This window comes from Phodopus roborovskii, unplaced genomic scaffold (genome assembly GCF_943737965.1).
Source record: "Phodopus roborovskii unplaced genomic scaffold, PHOROB, whole genome shotgun sequence".
In the NCBI taxonomy this organism is placed as follows: Eukaryota; Metazoa; Chordata; class Mammalia; order Rodentia; family Cricetidae; genus Phodopus; species Phodopus roborovskii.
Genome location: NW_026125052.1, coordinates 920,848 through 946,643, shown reverse-complemented (window position 1 = coordinate 946,643; position 25,796 = coordinate 920,848). Strand labels below are relative to the sequence as shown.

The following is a 25,796-nucleotide window of genomic DNA, read 5'->3' as shown; positions in this document are numbered from 1 at the left end:
AGGTTCAGTCCCTTACATACTTACATACTTACAAACACACACACACACACACACACACACACACACACACACACACACACACACACACACACGGAAAATGTTCCTTAGGATTTATAAAAGAAAATTGCAATTTCATTTTTAGCCATGTGACAACAGGGTGAGAAATGAGATTTCAGCCGCACTTCTACCTTTGCTGCAAGGTGGCAGCACTGTCCCATGGCAGCTCCAGAAATGTTTAAACAGAAAAGCAGAGAGTGTATCAACACCACAAGGGAATAGAGAATCATGTGGTCATAGTAAGAGAATGGTCAACAAAAACTATGAAAACCCACGAAAGCAACAGAACCCTTCAATCTGCTCTCCTGCATTGTAAGAATCAAGCAACTGCAGCAGAGGAAGAGGAGCAGGCCCAGGGGACATTTGCTACTGGGCTTAATGCCCAGGGCTTCCTTTGTCTCCTCCCTATTTTATTCAACAAAATGCCCTTCAGGGATCTCCCTTCCACTAATGTTTCCCACCAAGACTTTGGGGCTCAGTTTGGCCAGATTTCAAGTGTATTGGTGTATCAGGACACAGGATGCTATTTAAACCATAATTTGATTAAAATATCACAAAGCCCCTTATGGAAGGTCTCTTTATGTGATTATCAAGCAAGAGTTTCAGCCTACAGAACCTTCTCATTCAAGCTAAGCCCATGTTGGCTTCAATGAAGCAAACAGCTGGTAGGAAGGCTGTGGAGGCTCTGGACATCAACAAATATCTAATTAGATGTTTTCTTCTTTATGATCTCACCTAGCTATACATTCAAGAAGTCTTTAGAATCAAGCATAGTGGTACACACCTGTAATCTCCGTTATTGGGAGACAGAAGCAAGAAAATCATGCATTCAAGGTCAGCCTGGAATACAAAACAAGTTTCAAGAAAGTTTGGGTTATATGGGAAGACCTCCTCTTTAAAAAAAAAAAAAAAAAAAAAAAAAAAAAAGTCCTTAAAATATAATACTAATTATATACTCTTTGCTAAGAGAATTCTGGGTGGAAAATTCAATAGCACCGACTACCAACTGCAGACAGTATCACTCATACACTATATGTATCTCTTTGGCACAACCTCTTTGACTCAGAAAGTCATTTTAATTATACTCATTCCATTATTCATGAGTGTGAAAATATACACAATTCCATAGGTATGCCTATGTGCATGTGAACTTCCAGTTAAAACTATAAATGAATTCCAGAGATCTTTTGATTGAGACTCAGTTTATACAGGGAAAAACTCAGATCCCAAGTAGCCAAGTAATTTCCCCAAGGTAGCAAAACAGCCTTGAACTAGAACTCAGTTCTACTTTTTCCTGAAGTCCAGTGTTCTCCCCAGCATAAGGCACTGACTCATTCAGTCCTAGTTTCTTCCTCTCTCCTAGAAATCGTACCTCTCAATTGGTATCTCTTAATGTTGGCTTGCATATCTATGTGACTCCATCAGAAAGCACACCTATGAATGAGTACGTGTCTATTTGCAAGTATTTATAAAGCATATTTTCATGTGTTTATGCCCTTTCTGTTAGGGAAAGCTCTAGGTAATGACAGTTCTCAAAGTTGGCATCAGCAGTGAAGTCGGGGCAGACCTTCAAAGTCAATGATTAATAAGCAGATTTGGCTCTTTCTCCAATCAACTGTATTCCTGGGTCTTTGGGAAACAAGGCAAAATCGTCAGGGTAGAACCAGATAGTCAGAGTGAAACTTGGTTCCAGGACAGTAAACACAACGAAGGGGCAAGGCTACAAGGAGCCATGGCGGAGTAACAGTGGGCTGTAGGCAATAAGTGCTCATGAGCTCAGGTTGGCATGGATACCATCTTAGTCTTCAGTCTAATCATTGCATCCTATGATTCCAACAAGAGCGGTAAGTATTTCTCTAAATTAATAGGTTGGAACATCCAAAAGGAATCCTAGAAAGCATATGGAGCCTCTTCTATCAAATAAGGATATAGCCAATACCCAACAAGTTGTACTTTGTAAAATTAACCCTTACATATGATCATTAATCCCAAAGAGACATCTGTTTCATGAGAAGTCTCCAGGTAACATGGTGCCTTTTTTCCCCTGACATGGTCAGTCAGCTTTCATTGTGAGATAGTATCACAGTTTTGTAATTAGCCTCACCTTAGGCTCTCAAATGCATAACCCCTTGTAAGATGTTGCTTTCATTTTTAAGGTGGTATACTCAAATAGTTTAAACGGAGACGTTAATGGGGGGAGAGCTAGGAGAAAGGTGATATGGGGGTGGCATGGTACTGTTTGTTACTCTTTGGTAATCGTTGATTGACTTCAGTATTTTGTTTGTTTTGTGCTGAGGCTTGAAAGCCAGCCTCAGGATACTTGGCAAGTGCTCAACCACTGACTGAGCTCTGCCCCAACCCTGGTAGTAATGTATGGAGTTTCCTAAACATTTCTACTCTAAAATAGATAGCTGGAGGTTAAAGTAAAATAGTATAAGGTGTAGCAGTAGCATGCTTATGCAAATTAAGAAAATTAACACCTGTGACCCAAACACTTGAGAGATGGAAGCAGAAGAATTGCTATCAGAAAAGAATCAGCCTGAGCTACAGAGTGACATACTCTACCCCTCCTCCCCCTCTTCCTCCTCCTCCCCCCTCCTCTTCCTCTTCTTTTAGGGCTGCAGCTAGATGTGGTAGAGAATGCTTTTTAAATTTTCTTATTGGCCTGCATGCATGTCTGTGTACCACATGTGTGCTTGGTGCCATTGGAGGGAGGGACAAAGCACCAGCTGCCAGAAGTGGAGTTAGGAATAGTTGTGAACCGGAATTCAACTCTTGTCCTCTGCAAAGAGCAGCCAGGGCCCTTAATCACTGAGCCAGTCCTCTAGCTGCTAGTGGCAAGTAGCTCCCTGAATTCAAGGCCAGCCTAGTCAACATACTTAGTTCCAGGCCAGTTAGTTAGAACTACCCTATCTCAGAAAAAAAAAAAAAGAAAGAAAGAAAGAAAGAAAGAAAGAAAGGAAAAGAAAAGAAAGAAAAAAGAAAAAGAAAAGCTGAGAAAGAAAATTCCCACAGTCTGTGAGTCATGTACTACAAAAGCATAAATGTGGTCTACAGCTCTGTGGAAATCTATAGAGATTATGTCTGAGGGGAGGGCATAATAAAACTTCAAGGTTCTCTCCTTAATACAGTAAGAAGAAGTTGAGCACTAGTGGCAGGTGGATCTCTGAGTTCAAGGCTAGCCTGGTCTACAGAACAAGCTCCAGGACAGCCAGGACTACACAGAGAAACCCTGTCTTGGTCTACATAGTATATATCAGGAAGATAGAACAGGAGTGAGCAGAGAAAATAAACTCTTTAAAGAGAACAGGTTGGTTATTCTTTTATTAACTTAGTAATTACATCTCTTGCTTTTCTTTCAGAAAGAATACATTGGTAGCCAGTTTTCTTTATGATAGGGCAATTCCTACTTAAAGGCAGGAACTTTGTCTCTTCCCAGTCTCAGAATTCTAAAGAAAGGGGACACAGTACATCTTAACCTATTTTTTCCTTCCTAGACCCGAGAGAGAGCAGCTGCCAAGTAGAACAGCTGCCCAGCCTCTTCCCAAAGGACGTGAGAAGCCACAAGGATGTGGTGATAAGAGGTAAGGAAAGGAGACCTTTCTGGAAAAATCCCTTTGCCATCCCAGGATTTTCTTTTTAACCTTAAAAAAAAATGCCTTTTGGGGGCTGGATCGGTGGCTCAAGAGGACCCAGTTTCAATTCCCAGTACCCACATGGCAGCTCACAATTGTCTATTCAAGGGGATATGCATATGCATGCAGGCAAAATACCCATACACATGAAATAAAATAAATTTTTAAAATACCTTTTCTCAAAAAAATGCCTTTTCTCCACATTTCTTAGTCCAGATCTCATTTATTCATTCATATGTGTGTGTATACATATACATATACATATACATATACATATACATATACATATACATATACACATGGTTTTTCAAGACATGGTTTCGGAGCCTGTCCTGGAACTAGCTCTGTAGACCAGGCTGGCCTCGAACTCACAGAGATCCTCCTGCCTCTGCCTCCTGAGTGCTGGGATCAAAGGCCTATGCCACCAACACCCACCTCAAATATACTCTCTTTAAAGATATGTATCTCCTCAGGAGAATGTCTGGGAACAAATTTCTATATTAATTTGTTGCCTATATAAATCAGGTGGGGATGAAGAAAGAGGAGGAATGGCACAGAGCAAACCCTCTATAAGCATTTTTTCTCTGTGCTGGATTTACTGCAGTCGCTTATCTTCATGAGTCCTTGCAGGAAGAAAAGCAGAACCTGCACAGTTACGACCATAAACACAGCCCAGGGAGGAGGTGAACCAAGGAGGGCAAAGTGCAGCTGTGGAGTTTAACAGGCATCACGAAAGAGAGGGTTGCCTGTGCTCACTATGTGACTAAGAACCAGCTTTGTTTTTCTGTTTAGTTCTCACAGAAATTCACACAGACATCCAACATCAGACTATAGCTACCCTGCAGTGCCTCTGCTCTGGGAGGAGAGTGAGGGTCCACCTTGTACACTCAGAGAGAAGGCCGAAGGTCAAGTATATGCTGAAGAACCTGGAAGTCTGTGCTGATCTCCACAGAAACAGCACGGCCTCCCCACACTGTCACCTCGTACCCACTTCCCAGTTTCAGAACGGATCCCTTCTAACAGGTAAAGTGAGATCTAAGAGCTGACAGAGGTAGGTTGACACTCTCAGGTCGCATTCTTGGTGGCCAGTGTTTATTAGCAGCCAAGACCATAATTAAGTGTACTGTTCTCCCCTTGGGGGAAAAAAAATCAGTGTCCTCTCTGGGAACCAGTTTTCTAATTTCCTCAACAAAAAATTTAAAATTTTATTTATATGTTTATTTATTTAGTGTGTATGCACGCACACACATGTGTAGGCATGGATTTGTATGGAGGTTAGAGGAAGCTGAGGATACCTTCGGCAGTCAGACCAAATAGGTTTGGTAGCAAATGCCCTTATCCTCTGTTCCACTTCACTAAGACTCCTTTTAGCCCTAGTGTCCTGTGATATTCATAAGATCTAAACAATTTTTTGAGCCAGGTGGTAATGGCACTCAGAGGCAGGTGGATTTCTGTGAGTTCAAGGCCATCCAGGTCTACAAAGCAAATTCCAGGATAGGTTCTAAAGCTATAGAGAGAAATCCTGTCTCAAAAACAAAACAAAAAAATTTTTGATACAAGTTCTTACTATATATCCTTAGCTGGCCTAGACTGCTTATGTAGACTAGACCTCAAACTTACATTGACCTATTTGCTTCTGCCTCCTGAGCACTGGGAATAAATGCATTTGACACTATGCCTATTGGGTTTTCATTTCTAATGGGTGGGTCTTCTTCCTCTTCTTTTATTTTTGTTTGTTTTTCAAGACAGGGTTTCTCTATGTAATAGCCCTGGCTGTCCCGGAACTCACTCTGTAGACCAGGTTGGCCTCAAACTCACAAAGCTCTTCCTGCCTCTGCCTCCCAAATGCTGGGAGTAAAGGGGTGTGCCACCTCAATAGTGGGTGTGTCTTCTTTTAACAAAAGTTGTAGGTTAGGTGTAGAGAGAAAGTCTTTAATTCCAGTAATGAAGAGGCAGAATATTGAATCCAAGGCCTTGAACATGCTAATAAGCACATGTCCTATTTTTGAGAATATTATATCACCAGCCCTATTTAGTAGTCTACTAAATTGCAATTTATTTCCCTAGTTATCCACTGGTGGGAATTTTGGTTATTTCCATTCTTTTCCTAATACAAACAATGACCTTCTACTGTTCTCTTATGCATCTGCTACTTATCAAGAAAATGAATTCCTTAGCCCCCACACAGGTGGTTCCAATTTCATTCCTAGCTACACAGTGTGAAACTACTTGTTCCCCAACAGCAGTGGTTCTTGATCTCAACTTCTGCCATCCTTTTCTTCTCTTACACATTCTTTCTGTTGAATAGTTTTCTGATCCATAGATTAGTATACAGCTCTCCCTTTGCACAAGGCAGTCGTTTAGACTCTGCTGCTAGACTGTTGGAAAATAACCCGAAATGCTTAGAGAAACAGGGAAGAAGAAGGATCACAAGAAGAATGATGTAGAAATAAACTTTCTTTGTTTTGTTTTTCAAGACACAGTTTCTGTGTGTAGGTATCCTGGGATGTCCAGTAACTAGCTCTGTAGCCCAGGCTGGTGTCAAACTCACAGAGAAGAAATAAACTTTTAAAATCTAGATTAGAGATTGAGAAATAATGGGGGCAAACATTCTCTTGGGATAAGGCCCAAGAACAGTAAATTGTTTATTCTTACATGACTTGAATGTTTCAGTCACTTTATTAGAATTAAAAAGAAAATTCTACCACTAAAAGCCAGGCATGGTGGAGGCACACCTGTAATCCCATTATACAACATTGATTTTGAAGATAGCTTAGGGTATGAGGTCCTGTTTCAAAAAGGAATGAAGATAAGCTAGTTAATTAATTCCATAATAAAACATTGATTTTGAAGACAGCTTGGGATATATGAGTTCCTGGAAAAAAGAGAGAGAGAAGAAGAAGAAAGGGAGAGAGGAAGGAAGGAAAGAAGGAAGGAAGAAAGATTAACTAGTTAATTAATCTCTACAACTGGGAGGGCTCTTAAAACCCAAAAATCACTCAATATCAATTCATTTGGACCTTTTCCTCTTACCATGTGACACCCTGCTTGAACCAACCACAGTACTGGCTTTAAGTCATTTTACAATCTGTACTTCTCTGAGTGGTACTATATCATGCCATGCACCGTGAAACCTGAGGTAAATGAGGACATTGGCTGTCAGAAATTCTGAACCAGGAAAATTGGGGGTTAAGGGAGAGGAAAGTTGCCAAAGATCAGCCTGCCCTGTTGAAAATGTTTGCCTTGGTGTGACCTCTGGGCTTTGAGCTCTTTCCAAGAGGAAGAGTCTTTCTTCCTCCTTCTCCTGGATGCTTGCTCAAGGCAAAAGTTCTGAGATCCAGAATCTGAGGCAGTACCTTATACAATTTGAGTCATGTAAAGAGACCAAATGGGTATCTGTAGATTAGTTTGGATTCTAATCACCATTCACCATGAATTTCTATGAAACCACAAGGACAAATCCCAACCATTTTATAAATGGACCTTTGAAAGGAACTTGTTTTCAGTGTTTGAAGATGCCTGTTCTGAATTTAAACCACATTAAATCAAAAAGTTGTGACAGATCTCAAATAGGTTAGAAATAAAAACTAGAAAAATTGTCAGAATTAGATGGTCACAGAAGACATGCACTCTGAAGTTGCCACTCTGGCTGATGTCAGTCTGCAAAGGAAGGCGTCTAAAATATAATCAAATGACATTAATGAAAATATCCTCAAAGTAAAGTAAGAATGTGGAATTTTCAGGATGAGAACTTTCCACAACACAGTTGGTCCTCACAAGACATAGACCAAACATAAAATATAGGGGGAAAAAAACTAAGACAGTGTCTGAAGCTGTAGCTCAGTTGGTAAGAGTGCATGCCTAAGTGGCTTTTCTCACAGCAATATAAAAGGGACTGGGGCAATCCGTTAATACAGTTTGTATTCCTGGTTCCTAGTGCTCAGATTTTATATTTACAAGCTTTCCAGTTACCCATTAGGTTTCCTAGAGACCTATCTGTTTTCAATAGAACACAAGTGTTTGGTTTGGGTTTTGTCTTTTCAAGACTGGCTCTCAGGCACCCCAACTCACTATGTATTTGAGGATAAGCCTGAACTGCTGAGTTCCTACCTCCACCTCCTGAGTACCAAGATTACAAGTGTGCACCACCACACACAGCTGTTTCATCCATTTGATAAATATTTTCTACTTTGTTTTTTGAAACAGTCTCCCTGTATAGCCTTGGCTGACTTGGAACTCACTTAGTAGACCAAGCTGGACTCAAATTCACCAAGATCCACTTCTGCCTTCAAGTGATAGGATTAAAGGTGTGTCCAACCACATCTGGCAAGTATTTTCTTCTTGTATGACTTTTTTCCTTTCTTCTGTTGGTTTTTTGAGACAGGGTTTCCCTGTGTAGCCTTGGCTGTCCTGGAGCTCACTATGTAGACTAGGCTGCTCTCAAACTCACAGAGATTGACCCAGAAATGGTACCTCTATTTAAATATATATTTTTAAATATTTATTTATTATATGGTATACTGCCTGCATGTACACCTGTACTGCATGCACCAGATCTCATATAGATGGTTGTGAGCCACCCTGTGGTTGCTGGGAATTAAACTCAGGACCTCTTCAAGGGCTCTTAACCACTGAGTCATCTCTCCAGCCCCTAAATATAATGTATTTATCTAGATTTGGTGGCATATGTCTGCAATCCCAGCACTTGGCAAGTAAAGGCAGGAGGACAGGAAGTTTGAAAGCAACCTAGCTATATAAAGAAATACACTCTCAGAAAAAAATAACAATACATAGCTAATTCAAGTTTAACTTGGGCTACATAACAAGATCCTATATCAAAATTCAACCAAACAAAACTTATATTAAATTCATATGAAAATGGATTAAATATAATGTATTTAATGGTCTTTATTTTAAAATTATTTTGTAAAACAGGGCAGTGGTGGTACACACCTTTAATCCCAGCACTCAGGAGGCAGAAGCAGGTGGATGTCTGTGAGTTCAGGACAGCCTGGTCTACAGAGTGAGTTCCAGAACAGATAGGACCCTGTCTCGAAAAACATATGTGTGTGTGTGTGTGTGTGTGTGTATACAGCATCTTTTAGAACTATGAATTATTATTGTCTTTAAGAAGTTCATAAAGTTAGAATTTTAAAAAACAAAACTCCTTTAAGTCTTACTATATGGTCCTCATTTTGCCTAGAATTCTGGCCTTGAACTCATGATTCTGCTCCAGAATACTGGGATTAAAAGTGAGTACCACCATGCCCAGCAAACTGGGATGTTTTTGTGGGTTGTTTTTTGAAGCAGGGTCTCATTCTGTGCCCCTAGGTGGCATGAAACTTTCAAGTAAACCAGGCTGATCTCAACTTGCATTGACTTTCCTGCCTCTGCTTCCAGGTGCTGGAGTTAGAGGTCTATGCCATCATGCCTGCCTTAAATTGGGGCGTTCTTGTTCAAATACCTATAGCCAAAGAAAAACTAATGTTTTAATCCCATAATCAATGGAAATAAGGTACATTCTTTTCTGAGACAGGGCTGTTCTCTATACCACCCAGTCTGTCCTATAACTTGCCTTGAACTCAGAGACCTGCCTGCCTCTGCCTCCTGAGTACTGGGATTAAATGTGGGTACCACCACCACCCAGTAGATATAAAACATATTTTCAAACCTGTTCTATCTTGATGTTCAGTTACGTCAGAGATAAGACCTGAAAGGCATGAGCTGCCAAAACGGATGAACAGTAATTCAGAAAACTGAAAGTACACTGACAGACGAAGCCTATTCAGTAGAATTTGAGGCCATTTCTCAGCAGGTAGGAATACAGGCCATATGTCTCTATGCCATTATCCCTCTGGCTACCAGAGTTCTTCTGTTTAGAGAGACAGTTTCTAGGCTTTCCCCCTCTCAATCCCAGTTCACTTAGCTTGCTAAGTGTTTTCACACCTGCTTTTTCATTTTTGTTTCTTAACCTTAACACCTCTGAGAAATAAATACAACAATTATTTAAAAAAAAAAAGACCATATTACAAACAGGGAAATCAAAACTCAGAAATCATGTAACTTGTCCAAAGTGAGTTTTGCTTATCTTCAAACATGAATTTTACCATTTAAGGGAACTGACTGGAGTCAGGCACAGTGGCTAACACTGTCTCCCAGTTAAACTGAAATCAAGGACCACTGCTCCTCCTGTAATTAGTTGTATGATGACTGGTATTGAATGCTGCCAAAGCCTGATTGTTCCCCTCTACACAACTGTTAAAACTGTCATTCTATTGTTTTCCTTCACATCATGTTCAATATGTCTGCTGATTAACAACAACAAATGGCAATTTAAGGGGATTTAAGATGTGTAAGAGTAATTTAGAGCCAGGTAGTGGTGGCATACACCTTTTAATCTTAGAACTTAGGAGTCAAAGGCAGGATGATCTCTGTGAGTTCAAGGCCAGCCTGGTCTACAGAGCAAGTTCCAGGAAAGCCTGGGCTACACAGAGAAACCTTGATTCAAAAGCAAGCAAGCAAGCAAGCAAACAAACAAAGGAGTAATTTAGAAAAGTAATGGTAAGAAATGATGCAAAATGGAAGATGGCTCCGAAGGTGAAAGTGCTTGCTGCCCAATGATCCAAACCTGACTACTTGAGTTTGAACTCTAGCACCCAAATAAACATAGAACATAGAAGGGAGAACCGCCTTCACAAAGCTGTCCTCTGACTCCCATAGGGACACTCTGGCATGTGCCACCCCCAGTAAATACAATTCCAAATGGAATACAAGACTAGGTTTGGTGGCACACCTATAACCTCAGGAGTTGGGAAGGCAGGAGTCTCACTTCATGTTTGAGGCCAGTCTGGCTATGCGTAGTGAGTTTGATGCTAATATGGGCCACACAGTCACACCATCTTTTAAATAAAAAGGGTGAGGGTTTAGAGAGGCACAGTCACCACAGTCTGAATTGGATTAGGTCCATTCTGTAAGTAGGTGGAGTTGGGTGCAGACTACAGCCAGAATTCATCAGTTCTTCCTCACTTCTGTCCCTAGCTGAATCTCATCACCTCTCATCTGTTGTCTACAAAAATCTCCTCAGGTCATTGTGCCTCTACCCTTGTCCCACAATGGTCCACCTCTAACACAGCAGTCCAGTGAACGGTCAATTAAAATGAAGCTTAGCTGGGCATGGTGGCTCACACCTGCAATCCTAGCACTTAAGAAACTGAAGTAGGACTGCTGTGAGTTGGAGGCCAGGATAGGCTACAGAATAAGACTCTGTCTCAGAAAAAAAAAAAAAGAAAGAAAAAAAAAAGAATAACCCCTCCCCACAAAAGGTCAATCTTGACCAAAACCTTGCAACAGATCCTTAACTCAGAACTTGGCACAAAGAGCCCAAATCCCTGTAGCCTCTCAATCCTCATCCCTCCCTTGCTCCTCCATGCTGGCTACTGGCTGCCTCACAGCTTCCCTACAACTGTAACTTTCAGACAGTCTTTGCACTGGGGGCTTTATTACCACTGCCCCCTCTGTCTAAGTTACTTCCCTCAAGTTTTGGCCTAGTTCTAACCCCAGAGAGGCTTAGCCTAAACTGTAGGTTGCCTAACTATTACCTATGAACTCCTCAAACTACTTTATCTTGCAAGATTTTTTTTGTGTTTGTTTTGTTTGTTTTGAGATAGGGTTTCTCGTGTAGCCCTGGCTGTCCTGGAACTTTCTCTACAGACAAGGCTGGCCTCAAACTCAGGTCCTCCTGCCTCTGCTGGGATTAAAGGCATTCACCACCACTGACTGACTGGTTTGGGTTTTTAAAGATTTATTTTTTTTAAATTTGTATGTGTGTGCCTGCATGTAAATATGCATATCACATATATATGGAAGCCAACAGAGACTAGTAGAGGGCATCGGATCCCCTAGAACTGATGTTATAGGTGCTTATGAGTGGCCTGATGTGGTGCTGGGAACCAAACCCAGGTGCTCTGCAAAAGCAGCAAGTGCTCTTAACCACTAAGCCACCTCTCCCATTCCTGATCTTGGCTTTTAAGACAGAGTCTTATGCAGCTTAGACTGGCTAGAACTAGTTAGTCCAGGATGGCTTTGAATTCCTGGTAATCCTTCAACTCAGCCTCACCAATGCTGGGATTACAGGTATGAATTACCATGACTGCTTCTTGTTCTAGATTGATGGATCCTTCAATGCACTGCCTGACTGACTGATTGATTGGTGTTTTTGAGAGATCTCTCCTTGTGGCTCTGGCTATCCTGGAACTCACTATATAGACCAGGCTGACCTCTGCCTCCTGAGTGCTGGGATCAAAGGCATGTGCCACTATGCCCAGCTCTAGCTTTAGGTTTTTAAGTAGTACTTACCCTAATATATAATAACTTTTGCATTTTTTTTGAAGTGGGGTCCTGCTATTTAGCTTTGGCTAGCTTGGTACTCACTATGTAGCTCAAGTGGGCCTTGAACTCAAGGTTATCTTCCTGCCTCAGCCTCCTGAATGCTGGGACTATAGGCAGGTGCCACTACACCCAGCCATAAAATATATGATAGTCATTGTTGTCCTCTGCTTCCTGTGCCCTGACCTTTTTGTTGGTTCTCTTGTTATTATGAATCCAACTGATATAAAATACTGAAGCAGTGCCTGGCATATAATAGACACTGGGTTTTGAATATGAAATTAATGAAACTGAGGAGAACATGAAGCTGGGTGCCTTTCCATCTTCTAGTTCCTCTTGGTTTCCCCACAGTTTTCTCAGAGGAGTTACCTGGGCTCTGCTGAACAGACCTGCAGCAGTCATTCAGGCAAACGTATTTCATGTTCTTCCCTGGACTTTGAAACCAACTCTATTAATGAATGAAACTCTCAATTGTGTTACACCTTCCACCTTTATTATGATCATGATGACCTCAAGAAGGATAGGCAATCAAGGTATGGTTCCTTTCTTCCCTCTGATTATAGTCAAAGGACTCCTGGGGATTTTATCTGTATTTCTTCTTAGTATCCCTGGCCTCCTTTGTTCCTGGTATCACTCTGTGCCTACCCCTAAAACCTATAAACATACAGGTCAGTGGGGTCACAGAAATGCAGTCTGAAATGAGTAGAGCTAGGATTTCATCAGGTAAAACCAAAGCAGGATGATGTTTTCCCATTGTTGCCTGTCTGTTGCTTCTCTTTTGTTTTATAGCTTTCTTACCAGGGATCTCTCAATGTGAGATCTACCCAGCAAAGGACAGATCTGCTTCATCAGAGACGGTGCCCATCACTACCACCTCCACAACTCCTAGAAGTAAAGGAGAGAAAACTATAAGCACTGGGCAGTTTTCCGGTCCTTTGTCACAAGGTACACACTAAGTAGAGGTGGTAAAGCAAGACTAGGAAGAAAAGGAGACATTTTAGCTACAATATTACTTTAGGTCTCCTAGGAATTTCTTGGAGGCTGCGAAGTCATTTTATATTAAAAAATTATTCCATGTTTTAACAAGGGGAAAAATCCATAAGGAAGTTCCCAGAAACATCTGTAGTTTGGCACAATCAATAATCCTTTAAGAACCATCTTGTAGATACCTTGTAGAGGACTCAGCTTCAGATCCCAGTACCAACACATAAACACCTAGAATTATAATTCCAAAGGATCTGATGCCTTCTGGGGCCTAGGTACCTGAATGCACAAAGTGCACTTAAAATCACAAACAAACAAACAAACAAACACACACACACACACACACACACACAATCTTATTTTTAAGATTATTATTTATTATGTATACAATGTTCTGCCTGCATGTATCCCTGCACACCAAAGAGGGCACCAGATTTCATTACAGATGGTTGTGAGCCACCATGTGGGTACTGGGAATTGAACTCAGAACCTCTGGAGGAGCAGTTAGTGCTCTTAACCTCAGAGTCATCTCTCCAGTCCCCACATGATCTTTAAAACAGTTATCCCTTAACCCATGAAAGTGAACTCACCCTGTAGCCAGATTTGAAAATGAACTAAATTCAACTGGTACATGATACCAGCCACTTGGGTGTGTGTGTGTGTGTGTGTGTGTGTGTGTGTGTGTGTGTGTGTGTGTGTGTGTGTGATAAAGAATGGTACCAGCCAACCATGTGTTTTCATCTTCAGTGTTTTTAAAAATAGCCCTTCCTATATTGGTCAAGACTCAAACTGTGTAAGAATCAAGTTGGGTTATATCCCTCATTCATATCAGTGGAAAAGTAAATGAAATTTAGTAAAAACATAATAGATATGAACCTTCTGCCCTGGATTTGGTTTATGATTCAAAAGCAATGACTATTCACCTTTGTTCTTCCTATGCCCTCCTAAAACAAAGACAGGAAAGTTAATTTTTTTTTTTGAGACAGTGTCTCATTATGTCTCATTATGGAACTCTTTAAATAGATCAGGCTGGCCATGGATTTAGAGATCTCCCTGCCTCTGCCTCCTGAGTGCTAGGATGAAAGGCATGTGCCACCAGGCCTGAAATAAAGGGGATTTTTATGTACTTGTTTGTATTTGCTTTTTTTTTTTTTCCATCAGTGCTAGAGATGGAAGGAGATATGATTTTTGTTTTAAGGTTGGGAACTTCGAGAAGACTGACTGGGAACAATGGGCTAAGCATTCCTTGTGCACCCAAGCCTTTTCTTCTCAAGAACAGTACAAGAATCAGCATGCATGACTATAGAGAACCCCAAATTCTAGGGAAGGTGGCTCATTCATGAAAGAAGCTGGTGAGGAGCCCAATGCTGCCACCCCACCTGATTCTGAGCCCCATGTGGAAATCCAGTCTATCTGAGTCAGCTGTCCCTGGCTAGTTTGAGCAAGAAAGGAGAACTTGCAGTCAAGATGAGCCCTGCTCATGCTCTCTTTTCTTCTCCTCCATTCCTCTTTCCTTTCCGATGTAGATGTGTACTTAAAGAAGAGGCAGAAATGGAGTGTTGTCATCAAAGCTCTGATTGCTGCTACTCTGCTGCTCAGTGGAGTCATCATTATAGTATTTGTCATCTTTGAAGTCCCGTGCCCAGTAAGTTTGCTGATGTATACTGATGAACTGAGTCAATAAAGACTGCTTTCTACTGGAAATACAGCTGAGTGGTTTGTGGAAGATTGCTGGACTTCTCCATTCTATAGCTGCCTTATCTGTAAAATAGATGTGCCTTGGTTTTTGGCTGTGGAAGTTAATGGGGATCCTATTTGAGAGGCACCTGGTATATCAAAGGCACTCTCTTAATGTGAGCTCGTAGGAAGTGTAGTTCTAGTGTCTTCTTAGAGATGAGCATTTTTTTTTCTAGAATCCTAGCACTTGGAAGGTGGGGAGCAGACCAGGAATTCCAGGCTAGCCTTGTCTATATTGCAAAGTTGAGGCCAGTCAGGTTACATGAGAGAAAGAAGAGTAGAAGGGAGGTTGTGTAAGGAAAAGGTATTATTTCTTTTAAATGGTTTGACATTGTATTAGCCACTGAAATGATAACCAGCATTCTCTCTTCAGAGTCCATGCCTCAGAGCCAGAAGGCTGTGCCAATGCCAATGGTTATGGAGAAGGGAAAGGAAGGAAGACCAGCAACCTGGGACAACTGAGTCCCAGTTGAGCTCTCAGCCTGAGAAGGGAAGTATTCTCTATATAGTTTATACCATTCATTTAGACAAAACTATGTTAACCTGTAATTGCTGACTTGTAGCCAAATGCTTCAGTTGTAAAGAAAATGTGATGAATTATTCTGAGAAGAAAAAAAAAAAAAAAAAAAAAAAACTGGCCAGATGTGATACCACACATCTTAACCCCAACACTTAGGAGGCAGCAGTAAAGGCAGGCAGATCACTATGAGTTCAGGCCAGCCTGGTATACATAGTGAGTTCCAGGCTAGCCAAAAAACAAACAAAACAAAGCCAAAACCACATTGTTATTTGGCTGAGTTTGGAAGTATATTCATATAATGCCAGCACAATGGAGGCGGAAGAAATTGACAGATGAAGGCTAGCCTCAGCTTCAGTTACATAGCAAATCTGGGGCTGCCCTGGGCTATGGGAGATACTTTCTAAATAAAAACAAAAACAAATAAAAATAAGAAGAAAGAGAGACATGCGAGGGGTAGGGGAAAAGTTGGGGAGAGAGAAAATATGTGTTCTGGTGTAAGACCCTCAGAATGAGGAGTCTTCCAGGTTCGGTCGATACCCCAAGAACTCAATGTCCAGTCCAGTTGCTGCAAAACGCAAGAGGCTTTAATGAACAGGAAACTTTTGTGCAAACAGGCTCCTCCAGCACGCAGGCTAGAGAGAAGCCCCCTCCCCTGGGCCCAGGTGTTTTTAAAGGCAAACCCACTAGCTTAGGGAGGGGGTGGGACCCTCTGTCAATTGAGTACGTGACCCTTGGAGGCCGGATGGTCTGCTATTAGGGTCAGCAGACCTTAGGGCCTCAGGGTGTGCTAATTAATCTTGTCTGGGCAAACCAGAGTTACAGCTATCTCTTTGTTTCCTAAGGACCCTATTTACCACCTGTTGACTCACAGGAAAGGAGGGGCAGAAAGGAGGGGCAGTGTGAATTCTTGTCATCTCAGGGCCTGGTGAGAGGAAGCTAGCAAATTCCAAGGAACAGATATTGGTTAGCTTTCCAGGTCAGACCATCCTTCATTTAACTTCACTTTTTGGTCTTTCACTGGGACCCAGAAACACTGAATCAGAATGTCTAATGTCTAGAGTGGGACCAGGGACCTTTATTATCATTACTATTAATCAGATGGGTTCTCACTATGTTGACCCAGGATAGCCTTAAATTTTTTACTGCAAGTCATCCTCCTGTCTCAGCTTTCCAAGAACCTTGGACTGCAGGTTTATGCTACTACCCTGCTCATCTTCTTATTAAAAATTTTAATAAGCTCCCTAAGGGGGCTGGAGCGGTGTCTCAGAAGTTAAGAGCAGTTCTTAGCACACATGGTGGCTCCCAACTACATTGTAACTCCTCTTCTGCCCTCCTTGGGTATACATATGGTGTACACACAGGCAAGCAGTCACCTATATATAAAATAAGTTTAAAACAAACCTTGCCTGGTGGCACATGCCTTTAATCCCAGCACTTGGGAGACAGAGGCAGGCTGATCTCTGTGAGTTCCAGGCCAGCCTGGTCTACCGAGCTAGATTCAGGACAGGCTCCAAAGCAAGACAGAGAACCCCTGTCTCAAAACAAACAAACAAACAAACAAGAAAACTTATAAGCAGAGGTGGATTTATTGTGAAATTACTAATACTTCAGGTCTCTGGACCTTGACCAAGGTTTGTATCCCGTGTGTGTGTGTGTGTGTGTGTGTGTGTGTGTGTGTGTGTGTGTGTGTGTGTGTGTGTGTATGCACTTTCTTTTGTTTTGTTTTTTTTCTGAGACAGTTTCTTTGTGTAGTTCTGGCTGTCCTGGGACTTATTCTGTAGACCAGGCTGGCCTGGAACTCAGAAATCCACCTGTCTCAGCTTCCTGAGTGCTGGAATTATAGATGTGTGCCCTTTCTTTAGATAGGTTCCTCCTAACTGTCAGATCTTTAGCATTATAACATGTGTTCACCCTGGGTAATTCTCAGATACAGCAATGTTTAGGATCCACTGCACTTCAACCCAGTTTAAAGACTTGGCAAAGCAACTTCTTTTTCCTTATCTTTGAGTTTCCTGGCAAGATTATAAATAGTACCTTTTGATGTCTGAACTGTCACCAGACTACCTTTAATCCAGACTCCAAGCCGGGTTAGACTTAGCTTACTTAGACTAAGGTAAGCAGACAAGGTTTCCACTGACCTGGTTCAAAGCCTCAGTCCAGGCATCACAGTGAGACTGTCTCAAAAACAAAGTAAACCATCAAAAAAACAGCCACACCCTAGAACTAAACTAAACACAGTATCCATTTTTGTAGAATTATAGCATTGAGAACTGGTTTCAGAGATGATAGAGTAAATGGGTTTGATCACCCAGAACAATCACCAATACATGCACACATGCACACATACACACATACATACATACACACACACACACACACATACACACACACACACAGTGTCTAGGATATTACACATGCTGCTATTCTTTTCAAGCCTTATTAACTATATAGACAGTAACCCAAGAACAGTACCAGCAACAGACTTTCTTATCACAGTACTCTGTCAAGTGAACTTATTTGCCCTCTTAGGGCTAGGTTAGTATTTTCTAATTTTATGAATATGTATTTTGCCTATATGTATGTATGTACATCAAGTTCATGGCTGGTGGCTATAGAGGCCAGACGAGGTGTAAAATCCCTGAAACTAGGATTACAAATGGTTGTGAGCCATCCTGTGGGTTTTGGGTATTAAACCTGGGTCCCCTGGAAAAGCAGCCAGTTCTCTTAACCACTGAGCCATCTCTTCAGTCCTTAGATTAATACTTCCATAATCCTGACTCTTTGAATAGTAGATGGTGGATTAGTATTTTTAGATTTTTACTCCAATCAGCCTCATCATTTCTACTGGACATTAAAAGAAATAAGCTTGGTCAGGTGTGGTGGCACAGATCTTTAATCCCAGCACTTGAGAGGCAGAGGCATGTGGATCTCTATGAGTTCAAGGCCAGCCTGGTCTACATAGTGAGTTCCAGAATGTCCAAAGCTACATAAAGAGATCCTGCCTCAAAATAAACAAATAGACAAAGGCTTGAAAGGGAGCTAAATGGCCTAGTGCTGAATTAAAAATAAACTCATAGCAGCAACAACTGATTGAACTTCTTTCACGAATATAATTGGCTGTAAAAGTGGTGACATATGCCTAAAATCCAGTATTCGAGAGATGGAGGCAGGTGGGTCAGAAGTGTAAGGTGATCCTCAGAAAGTTTGAGGTCAGAGCAGTCAAAACAACTCAGTGGGTAAAGCATTTGACCCGAAAGCCTGATAATCCCAGATCCCTCATGTTGGAAGGAGAGAACTGACTACACAAGTTGTCTTCCTGTCTCCACATGCATGTTGTGACATATGTGCACCTCCCATGCACAAAACATACACATGCAAACACATGGTAATAATAATGAAATAACAGAGGGAGTCTGAGGTCAGCCTGAACTACATGAAATCTTGTTTCAAAAAAATATTAAGGTATCACTAGGTGGCAGTTGCAGTGGCAATGAATGCCTATAATCCTAGTGCTGGGGAGGCAGAAGCAGAGGCAGAGGCAGACAGATTTCTGAGTTTGATAACTGCCTGATCTACAGAGAAAGTTCCAGAACACCTTGGGCTGTACAGAGAAACCCTGTCTCAAAAAACAAACAAAATTATATGTCTGTGTATAAGTATGTATGTATACACACACAGACACAATATCAATTTTACACATTACCTCCTCGTTCCTCACAAAACTCTGGGAGGAAGACAGGACTGGACTCTACAAGTCACAGATGTTAAATTTGAAACTTGAAGAGCATGTGTGATTCTCCTAAGGTCATTCAGAGGAAGCAGAACTAGGATCCATATCTTTTATTTGCTACACTGACATTTATATGTACTGATCATTTATCCATCCCATACAATTTTACTGAAAACCTATGTATCAAGCCTTTGTTTGGGAAGAAAAACCAAGTCTTCCCTGCAAAATACCTTTAGAACTAGGCATTGTGGCACATACCTGCAATCCTAGCATTTTGGGTGTAGAAGCAGGAGGGTCAAGAATTCAAGGCCAGCCTGGGCTACAAGAGGCCTTGTCTCAAAAATAAACAAGGCAAAACAAAACCAAAGTTAGACATGGTGGTGCATGCCTGAAATCCAGCACTTGGAGGCCAAGGCAGGAGGACTGACACAAATTCAAGGCTCGCCTGGTCTAAAAAGTTAAGTTCTAAGCAGACAAGTTTACTTACTGAAATCCCATGTAAAAGGGGTGGGGGTGCCAGAGAGATGGCTCAGTGGTTAAGAGTACTTATTGCTCTTCCAAAGGACCTGGATTTGATTCTTAGCACCCACATGGTGGCCCACAACTGTAACTCTAGTTGCAAGGGTTCCACCACCCTCTTCTGGCCTCTTTAGGCAAAACACCTATAAACAAAATTAAAACAGAATGGTGTTATATTTATAAAAGCTGGACATTCAGAAAATGCATGCAACATTTGATAGGGCATAATTTCAAACACAATAGGGGTGGAACTGGGTTATTTGAAATATTTAAGCCAAGTGTGTGCTAAGGCTTCAAGGATTGGTCTAACTGGGTGATGAGGGAGTGAGAAAAGGACAGACATACAGTCAGGTATAGAGAAAGGCTGGGATCAGCTGGGCTATGCTCATTCTGATGGAGAGAGCACCAACTGCTGCCCAGAATTCTGCTCATTTATTTTATACACCTGAATGAAGGTGGCAGATTTATTGTATATAGCCTAATAAAGAAGTGGGCTCATGGTCTACAACTGAACAAGAAAGTAGGTTTAAGTCATCCCAGTAGGAATTCTCTGGAGGGGAGAAGTCCCAGGCAGCAGCCATCCAGGAGGATGAAGCTGTGGTTTCCAGTTTTTGCACACACCAGACAATCATTTGTAAACACTGGTACTTGGACCAGACGAAGGCTTTGCCATTTCTCTGAGCCTCACCGGGGAATGCTTCCCACCCACTTGGGTCTGAGGCATTGGGGTCATTGACATGGCTGTGCCCATGTTAACGACACACATTCACTCAGGACTCCATCCACTCCCCACAGGTGTGGTGGCACACACCTCTATTCCCAGCACTTGGGTGATGGAGACAGGAGGAGCAAGAGTTCAAGGCCTTCTCCACTACAAAGTGAGGCAGCTTGATATACAAGAGACATTGTTTCAAAGATAAATATTCAGTCAGACCCTAAGATCTCTTTCTAAATCCTCTTCAAAACATAACGAGATCCTTTGGGTTTGATTCAAGGAATGAAATGGAATTCCTGTGCATATGGGATCCAGAGTAGTAGCACACTCAGGGCCTTTTCCATTCCAGAAAACCTGGTCAAGAAGACATGGGAAATGGGCACTCAGCTCATGAGCATGGTGTTCATGTATTCTCAGAACAACTCTTAGGCAGCAAAGAGGCAAGCTCAGGTGTACTCAATTTAAATGGGGTTTTCTTCTCAGCCTTTCCTTCCTTGCTAATTCGGTTCATTTGCACACTTACTTACCTTTCACATATCCTTTCCATCTCTAGGTTGGACAAGATGTTTCTAACTCTGCAGACTCAAAGAAAACCACAGGGCTGACTATAATCCACCAGCCATACTTCTGGGTTCTGCTTTGCCTCACTCTGAATGCAAGTGCTGTCATCTCCTTATTGCAAATCATTACAGGATGACTCTTGAAGCCCTTACACTCAAATCTTCACAGGGACTATAATCAAACGATATTCCAGGACAGTGAAGGAAGGCCCTGGGTTGATAAATCTACCTTTATGCCACTGCAACTGACACAGACAAGCCTCTGTGATTCACTTTGTACATCCATAAAAATGGTTCTTTCTATCCCAGCAAATGAAGATGAAGTCCCTGCCTTACTGCTTTCTCCTAGGAAAGACAAAACATGGCCTCCAAAGGAGTAGAGCCAACAGTGTAGCACACATTCCTCCTACTCCATTGCCCTCCCAGCTGTCTTCATGCTCACTGGCTATCAACTAGCTTATTCCAGGGATCTGCCTTCCCGGGTTTACGGTTTAATGATTTAGCATTGTCACTACACATAGTTATCAACAACCTGATAAAGGGAACCCAGCCTTAAGCATTCCAAAGGCTCTTCTAATAAATCATTCCCAAAGAGTTTCAGGACAGCAGGAAATTAGCATTCAAACGAAATTGGAAAATTCAGAATTCCTGAAGGATATCTGATATTATGCTTTTTCTTTTTTTCTTTTCTGGTACTGTGGTTTGGACCAAGGTCCTCACACTGCAAGTGCTATGCCACTGAGATATATATTAAGCCCTTTTTGTAAAAGTAACTTTTATTTTGAGGTAGGTTCTCACAGGGTTACCCAGGGTCTGGAACTCTCTGCATGGGCCTTGGACTTTAAATTCTCTTGCTTCAGCCTCCAAGAGGGGCTGGCAATGCAAGTGTGCACCACCAGGCCTGGGTATGCCTTACTTAATTTTTAAATTTTTTGAGACAAGTTTTTATGTAAGTAGCCCAGACTGACCTCCAACTTGCTACGTAGCTGAGGATCATCTTGAACTCCAGACCTTCCTGCCTCTTCCTCCTGGGTAGGCAGTATTTTACCAATGAGTTGCATATGGTTTTGATAAGGACTCTAGAACAAATGATTATGATAATGACCCCACTCACAGGGGCACAGCCATAAGTAGAGTCTGACCTGCTTTCAGTGAGAAAGCAGAACTAGGGCCTGAAGCATCTGACATAGTCAATGGCTTCCTGCTTCTTTCCCACGACTGTGAAACCATTCCAACTGCCGGATGTTCCACCTTCCTCCGTGTGCATTTTACTCCATATATAAATATATATTACATGTAGCCCAGGCTAGCATCACACATCCCAGGATGACTTTCAGCTCATGATCCTCCTGTCCACTTCCCATGCACTGGAATTACAGGCGTGTGTCACCAGGCCTGGCAAGTGATTCTGTTTTCTTAGATCTCTGAGGGAACTGTACACAAAGTATAACCTTCCTCCTTTCACATCAAGTACTGTTCCCAACAGAAATCTTGAAAGTACACTAACTAAGCAGGGGGACAAGCTAAGCCAAGAGGAAAGGACAGACACAAAACAATGGTGATTCAAAGTTTCCCAGAAGAGCTGAAGAACCTTTCAAAATTCCACAGAACATGGTTTCAGCACACAGCAGACAGGGGACAAAAGACTACGTGAGGCATTGGATGTGAGAGTGGATCATTTGCGCCCTACTGATGACTCAAAACACTGCCTCAAGTTTATCCGGACACCTGCTACTTTGCTTGACCATATACTTGAGCAAAAAAGTAACTGTTCATTCCCAGGTCTACTAGGGGAAGTTATTTAAAAAGTTTCTATTTGATTCTAGGATTAATGCCAGCATCCATCCCTGTCCTCATCTACAACAGAATGTCCTATAACCTGGAACTGAGAGATTTCCTAGAAGATGAAAGCCATGATTGAGTCTGTGCTCTTCTGCAAGAGTGAAATTGGGGTAACACCTGTACTGACTTTCTTCACAGAAACTGACAAAATCAAAATTATGCGTTTTGTCTAGAGACTGTTGTTTTCCCTGACAAAAGCAAGAATCTTCTGAGCATTTCCCCACTCTCTAATCAGTCAACAGTTTCCAATCCCTTCCCCAGTGGAGGGAGGATTTTTGAAACTAGGAGGTGAGAGAAGAAGAGGAGGAGGAGGAGGAGAGGGGGACCTCATGCCTGGACTTTGGGATGTGGACTTCAGTCTGCAGGTTGCTCCAGAGTCAGATACAAATGCTCAGGTCATCATTCTGGATCACATTCTATAAAACACTTCAGTGCAACTGCCAATGAATAGTCTGCCAAGAGTCTACTGCAAATTCTTTCTCATTAAAGTATCATATTTTGCTTCCCTAATTGCTGAAGTGCATTCGTTATCAAAATTTATATCAAACATTGGAAAATTTAAAGGAATATAAGAGTAAAAGTTATATTTAATCTTCCACAGGTAACCAATAACACTGATACTTCTTTTATAGGCATAATAAATATAGGTGCCTATGCTAAGAGACATAATTACATAGCATAACACTCTCCATGCTACTTTTAAATTGATGACCTTTTTTCCACTAACACATTACTGTCATATTTCTAATTGGCACATTAATTTCCTTATGTTTATTTTCAGTGTTAAAGGGAGCTAGAACTCTTTCTTTTTGAAAGGTCTGTATGACCCTGACATCTTTTGTTTTGCTAGACAAAGATTCATGTAGCCCAGCAAGCTCTGAGTTTATATAGCTAAAGACGATCTTGAACTTTCTCTCTCTCTCTAGCTCCTAAGACTAGGATTGTAAGTGTGAACCACCCTACCTGGCTAATGTCCCAATACAATACTTTTTCCCCTCTCTCTCACTCTGTGGCTTAGGCTGGTTGGAACTTACTATGTATGCTATACTGTCATGATCCTCTTGCCTCAACTTCCCAAGGGCTGAGATTATAGGCATGAACCACCAGATCAGCTTCCCAGTACATTTGGATAGGTCCAAAGATTAAGGCAGATAGTTGCTTGGTGCAAACAAGACAGGTTCACAAAAACCTCCACTTTGAACTTTTGAAGCTATTGCTTAATGACTGAGTAAATAGCAGTATTTATGGGGTGTTAAGAGGATTACTATGAAGCCAGGCATGATGGTTCATACCTGTAATCCTAGCACCCCAACAACTAAGGCAAGAAGACTGCCATTAATTCCTCCAGGCCAGCATGGACTACATAATGAGTTCTCTGTCAGTCTTGGCTACAGAGTAAGACCTTGTCTCTTTTATTTTATTTTATTTTTTTACTTTAAGAGAGAGTAATGGAAGCCGGACATTGGTGGCACATGCCTTTGATCCCAGCACTGGGGAGGCAGAGGCAGGCGGATCTCTGTGAGTTTGAGGACAGGCTCCAAAGCAATACAGAGAAACCCTGTCTCAAAAAACAAAGGGGGGGAGGGAATATAAACAACCAAAAGCAGAAATGGGAACTACTATGGAGAAGAAAGAGGTCAGTGGGGTAAAAGAATAAGATTCAAGAATACTTACATATGAAAATGTCATAACGAAACCCATTTTTTTGTTTGCTAAGCAAAATAATAGAAAATAAAAAGGGCTACTAGGAAGGTTCTTTCCCCTAAATGCACATTATTTTGTTAAATAATAAAATTATAAAAATATAAAGGGCTACAAACACTACTACTCTCCCAGCTGAACTGAGTTTGAGTCCTAGCACCCAAAACCAGGCAGCTCATAACCATCTGGTATTCTAGTTCCAAGGGATCTAACGCCCTCTTCTGGCTTCCACTGGTACACCCACATGTGGCATACAGATCCACCCCGCCATACACATAAACTAAAATAACAAAAAATAAATCTAAAAAATCAACACTTAAAACATGCAGCATATATATATATGTATATATGTCTCCATTTTTAGATTTATTTAATGTGCACATGTATTTTGTCTTCCAGTATGTATATGCACCATGTCTGGATGTCTGGTGTCTTCGGTGGCCAGCTGTCATGGGAGTGCTGGAAACTGAACTCTATATGAGCAACAAGTGCTCTTTGCTGCAGCTCACCAGTCTCCATTTCCTTTATTATTATTTTTTTTTAAGATATATCAAAACTTACCAAGCTGGTTTGGTGCCACCTACTTGTAATCCCCCTACTCAGGCAACTGAGGTAGGAGACTTGACATGATTTTGAAGCCAACCTGAACTACATAATGAGCTCAAAAATAGCCCATGCTACATAGAGAGAAAACAAACAAACAAAAAATGAAACCGATGCAAGGTTCTGGATATCTGGAACTTCTAAGCAAACATTAACATTCTTCCTTTCCTGTACCCTAAAAATATGCAAGGGTGCACTTAGGAGCAACAGCAACCCTAACCACTCTCTAATCTGGCTTCTGATTTTGGATGTTCCTTAAACACTGGCTCAGAGGTTAAGAGCACTGGCTGCTCTTCCAGAGGTTCTGAGTTCAATTCCCAGCACACACATGGTGGTTCATACCTTTCTGTAACTCTAGTTCTGGGAGATCAGACACCTTCACACAGACATACCTGCAGGCAAAAAAAGCCAATGAGCATAAATAAAAACAAAACAAAACAAAACACACACACACACACACACACACACACACACACACACACACACACACACTACTCAACAGATTCTGACCTAAAGGGTTTCTCCAGTGTTTAGACTCAGCTATTTTCCAAGAGTTACTTATGACAAGGAGTCACAAACCCTTCACACATTGACGTAATTTGCCTAGCACAGGTTAAGAGTCTATGATCCCTCCCCTCCCCTCCCACTCTCAGAATTTCATTCCTGAGTTCACACAATGGTCCTCATATTGTCTTGAAGACTTGCTAGTTCTCTTATCAAATGTACTTCCTGGTTCTTGTCCTCGAATGAATTTGTGTGTGTGTGTGTGTGTGTGTGTGTGTGTGTGTGTGTGTGTGTGTGTGTGTTG

The 25,796-nt window shown here is 41.6% G+C and overlaps 2 protein-coding genes across 2 annotated transcripts in view; one reads left to right on the top strand and one right to left on the bottom strand.

Moving 5' to 3' along the window:
- Acaca (acetyl-CoA carboxylase alpha) overlaps positions 1-25,796 on the bottom strand; it is a 263,758-nt gene that overhangs the window by 221,395 nt on the left and 16,567 nt on the right. The gene's annotated exons all lie outside the window — the stretch shown is intronic.
- On the top strand, positions 1,728-21,034 carry CUNH17orf78 (chromosome unknown C17orf78 homolog). The gene is made up of 7 exons (XM_051183143.1): positions 1,728-1,901; positions 3,555-3,641; positions 4,485-4,715; positions 12,867-13,025; positions 14,585-14,706; positions 15,172-15,292; positions 20,846-21,034. Exons 1-7 carry the CDS (start codon positions 1,844-1,846, stop codon positions 20,977-20,979), a joined length of 912 nt encoding a protein of 303 aa, XP_051039100.1. The 5' UTR covers positions 1,728-1,843; the 3' UTR covers positions 20,980-21,034.

Coding starts and splice junctions, on each gene's coding strand:
- CUNH17orf78 (XM_051183143.1), top strand. CDS start 1,844: ATGGATACCATCTTAGTCTTCAGTCTAATCATTGCATCCTATGATTCC. Junction 3,642..4,484: donor CAAGGATGTGGTGATAAGAG/GTAAGGAAAGGA, acceptor TTTTCTGTTTAG/TTCTCACAGAAATTCACACA. Junction 13,026..14,584: donor CGGTCCTTTGTCACAAGGTA/CACACTAAGTAG, acceptor TCCTTTCCGATG/TAGATGTGTACTTAAAGAAG.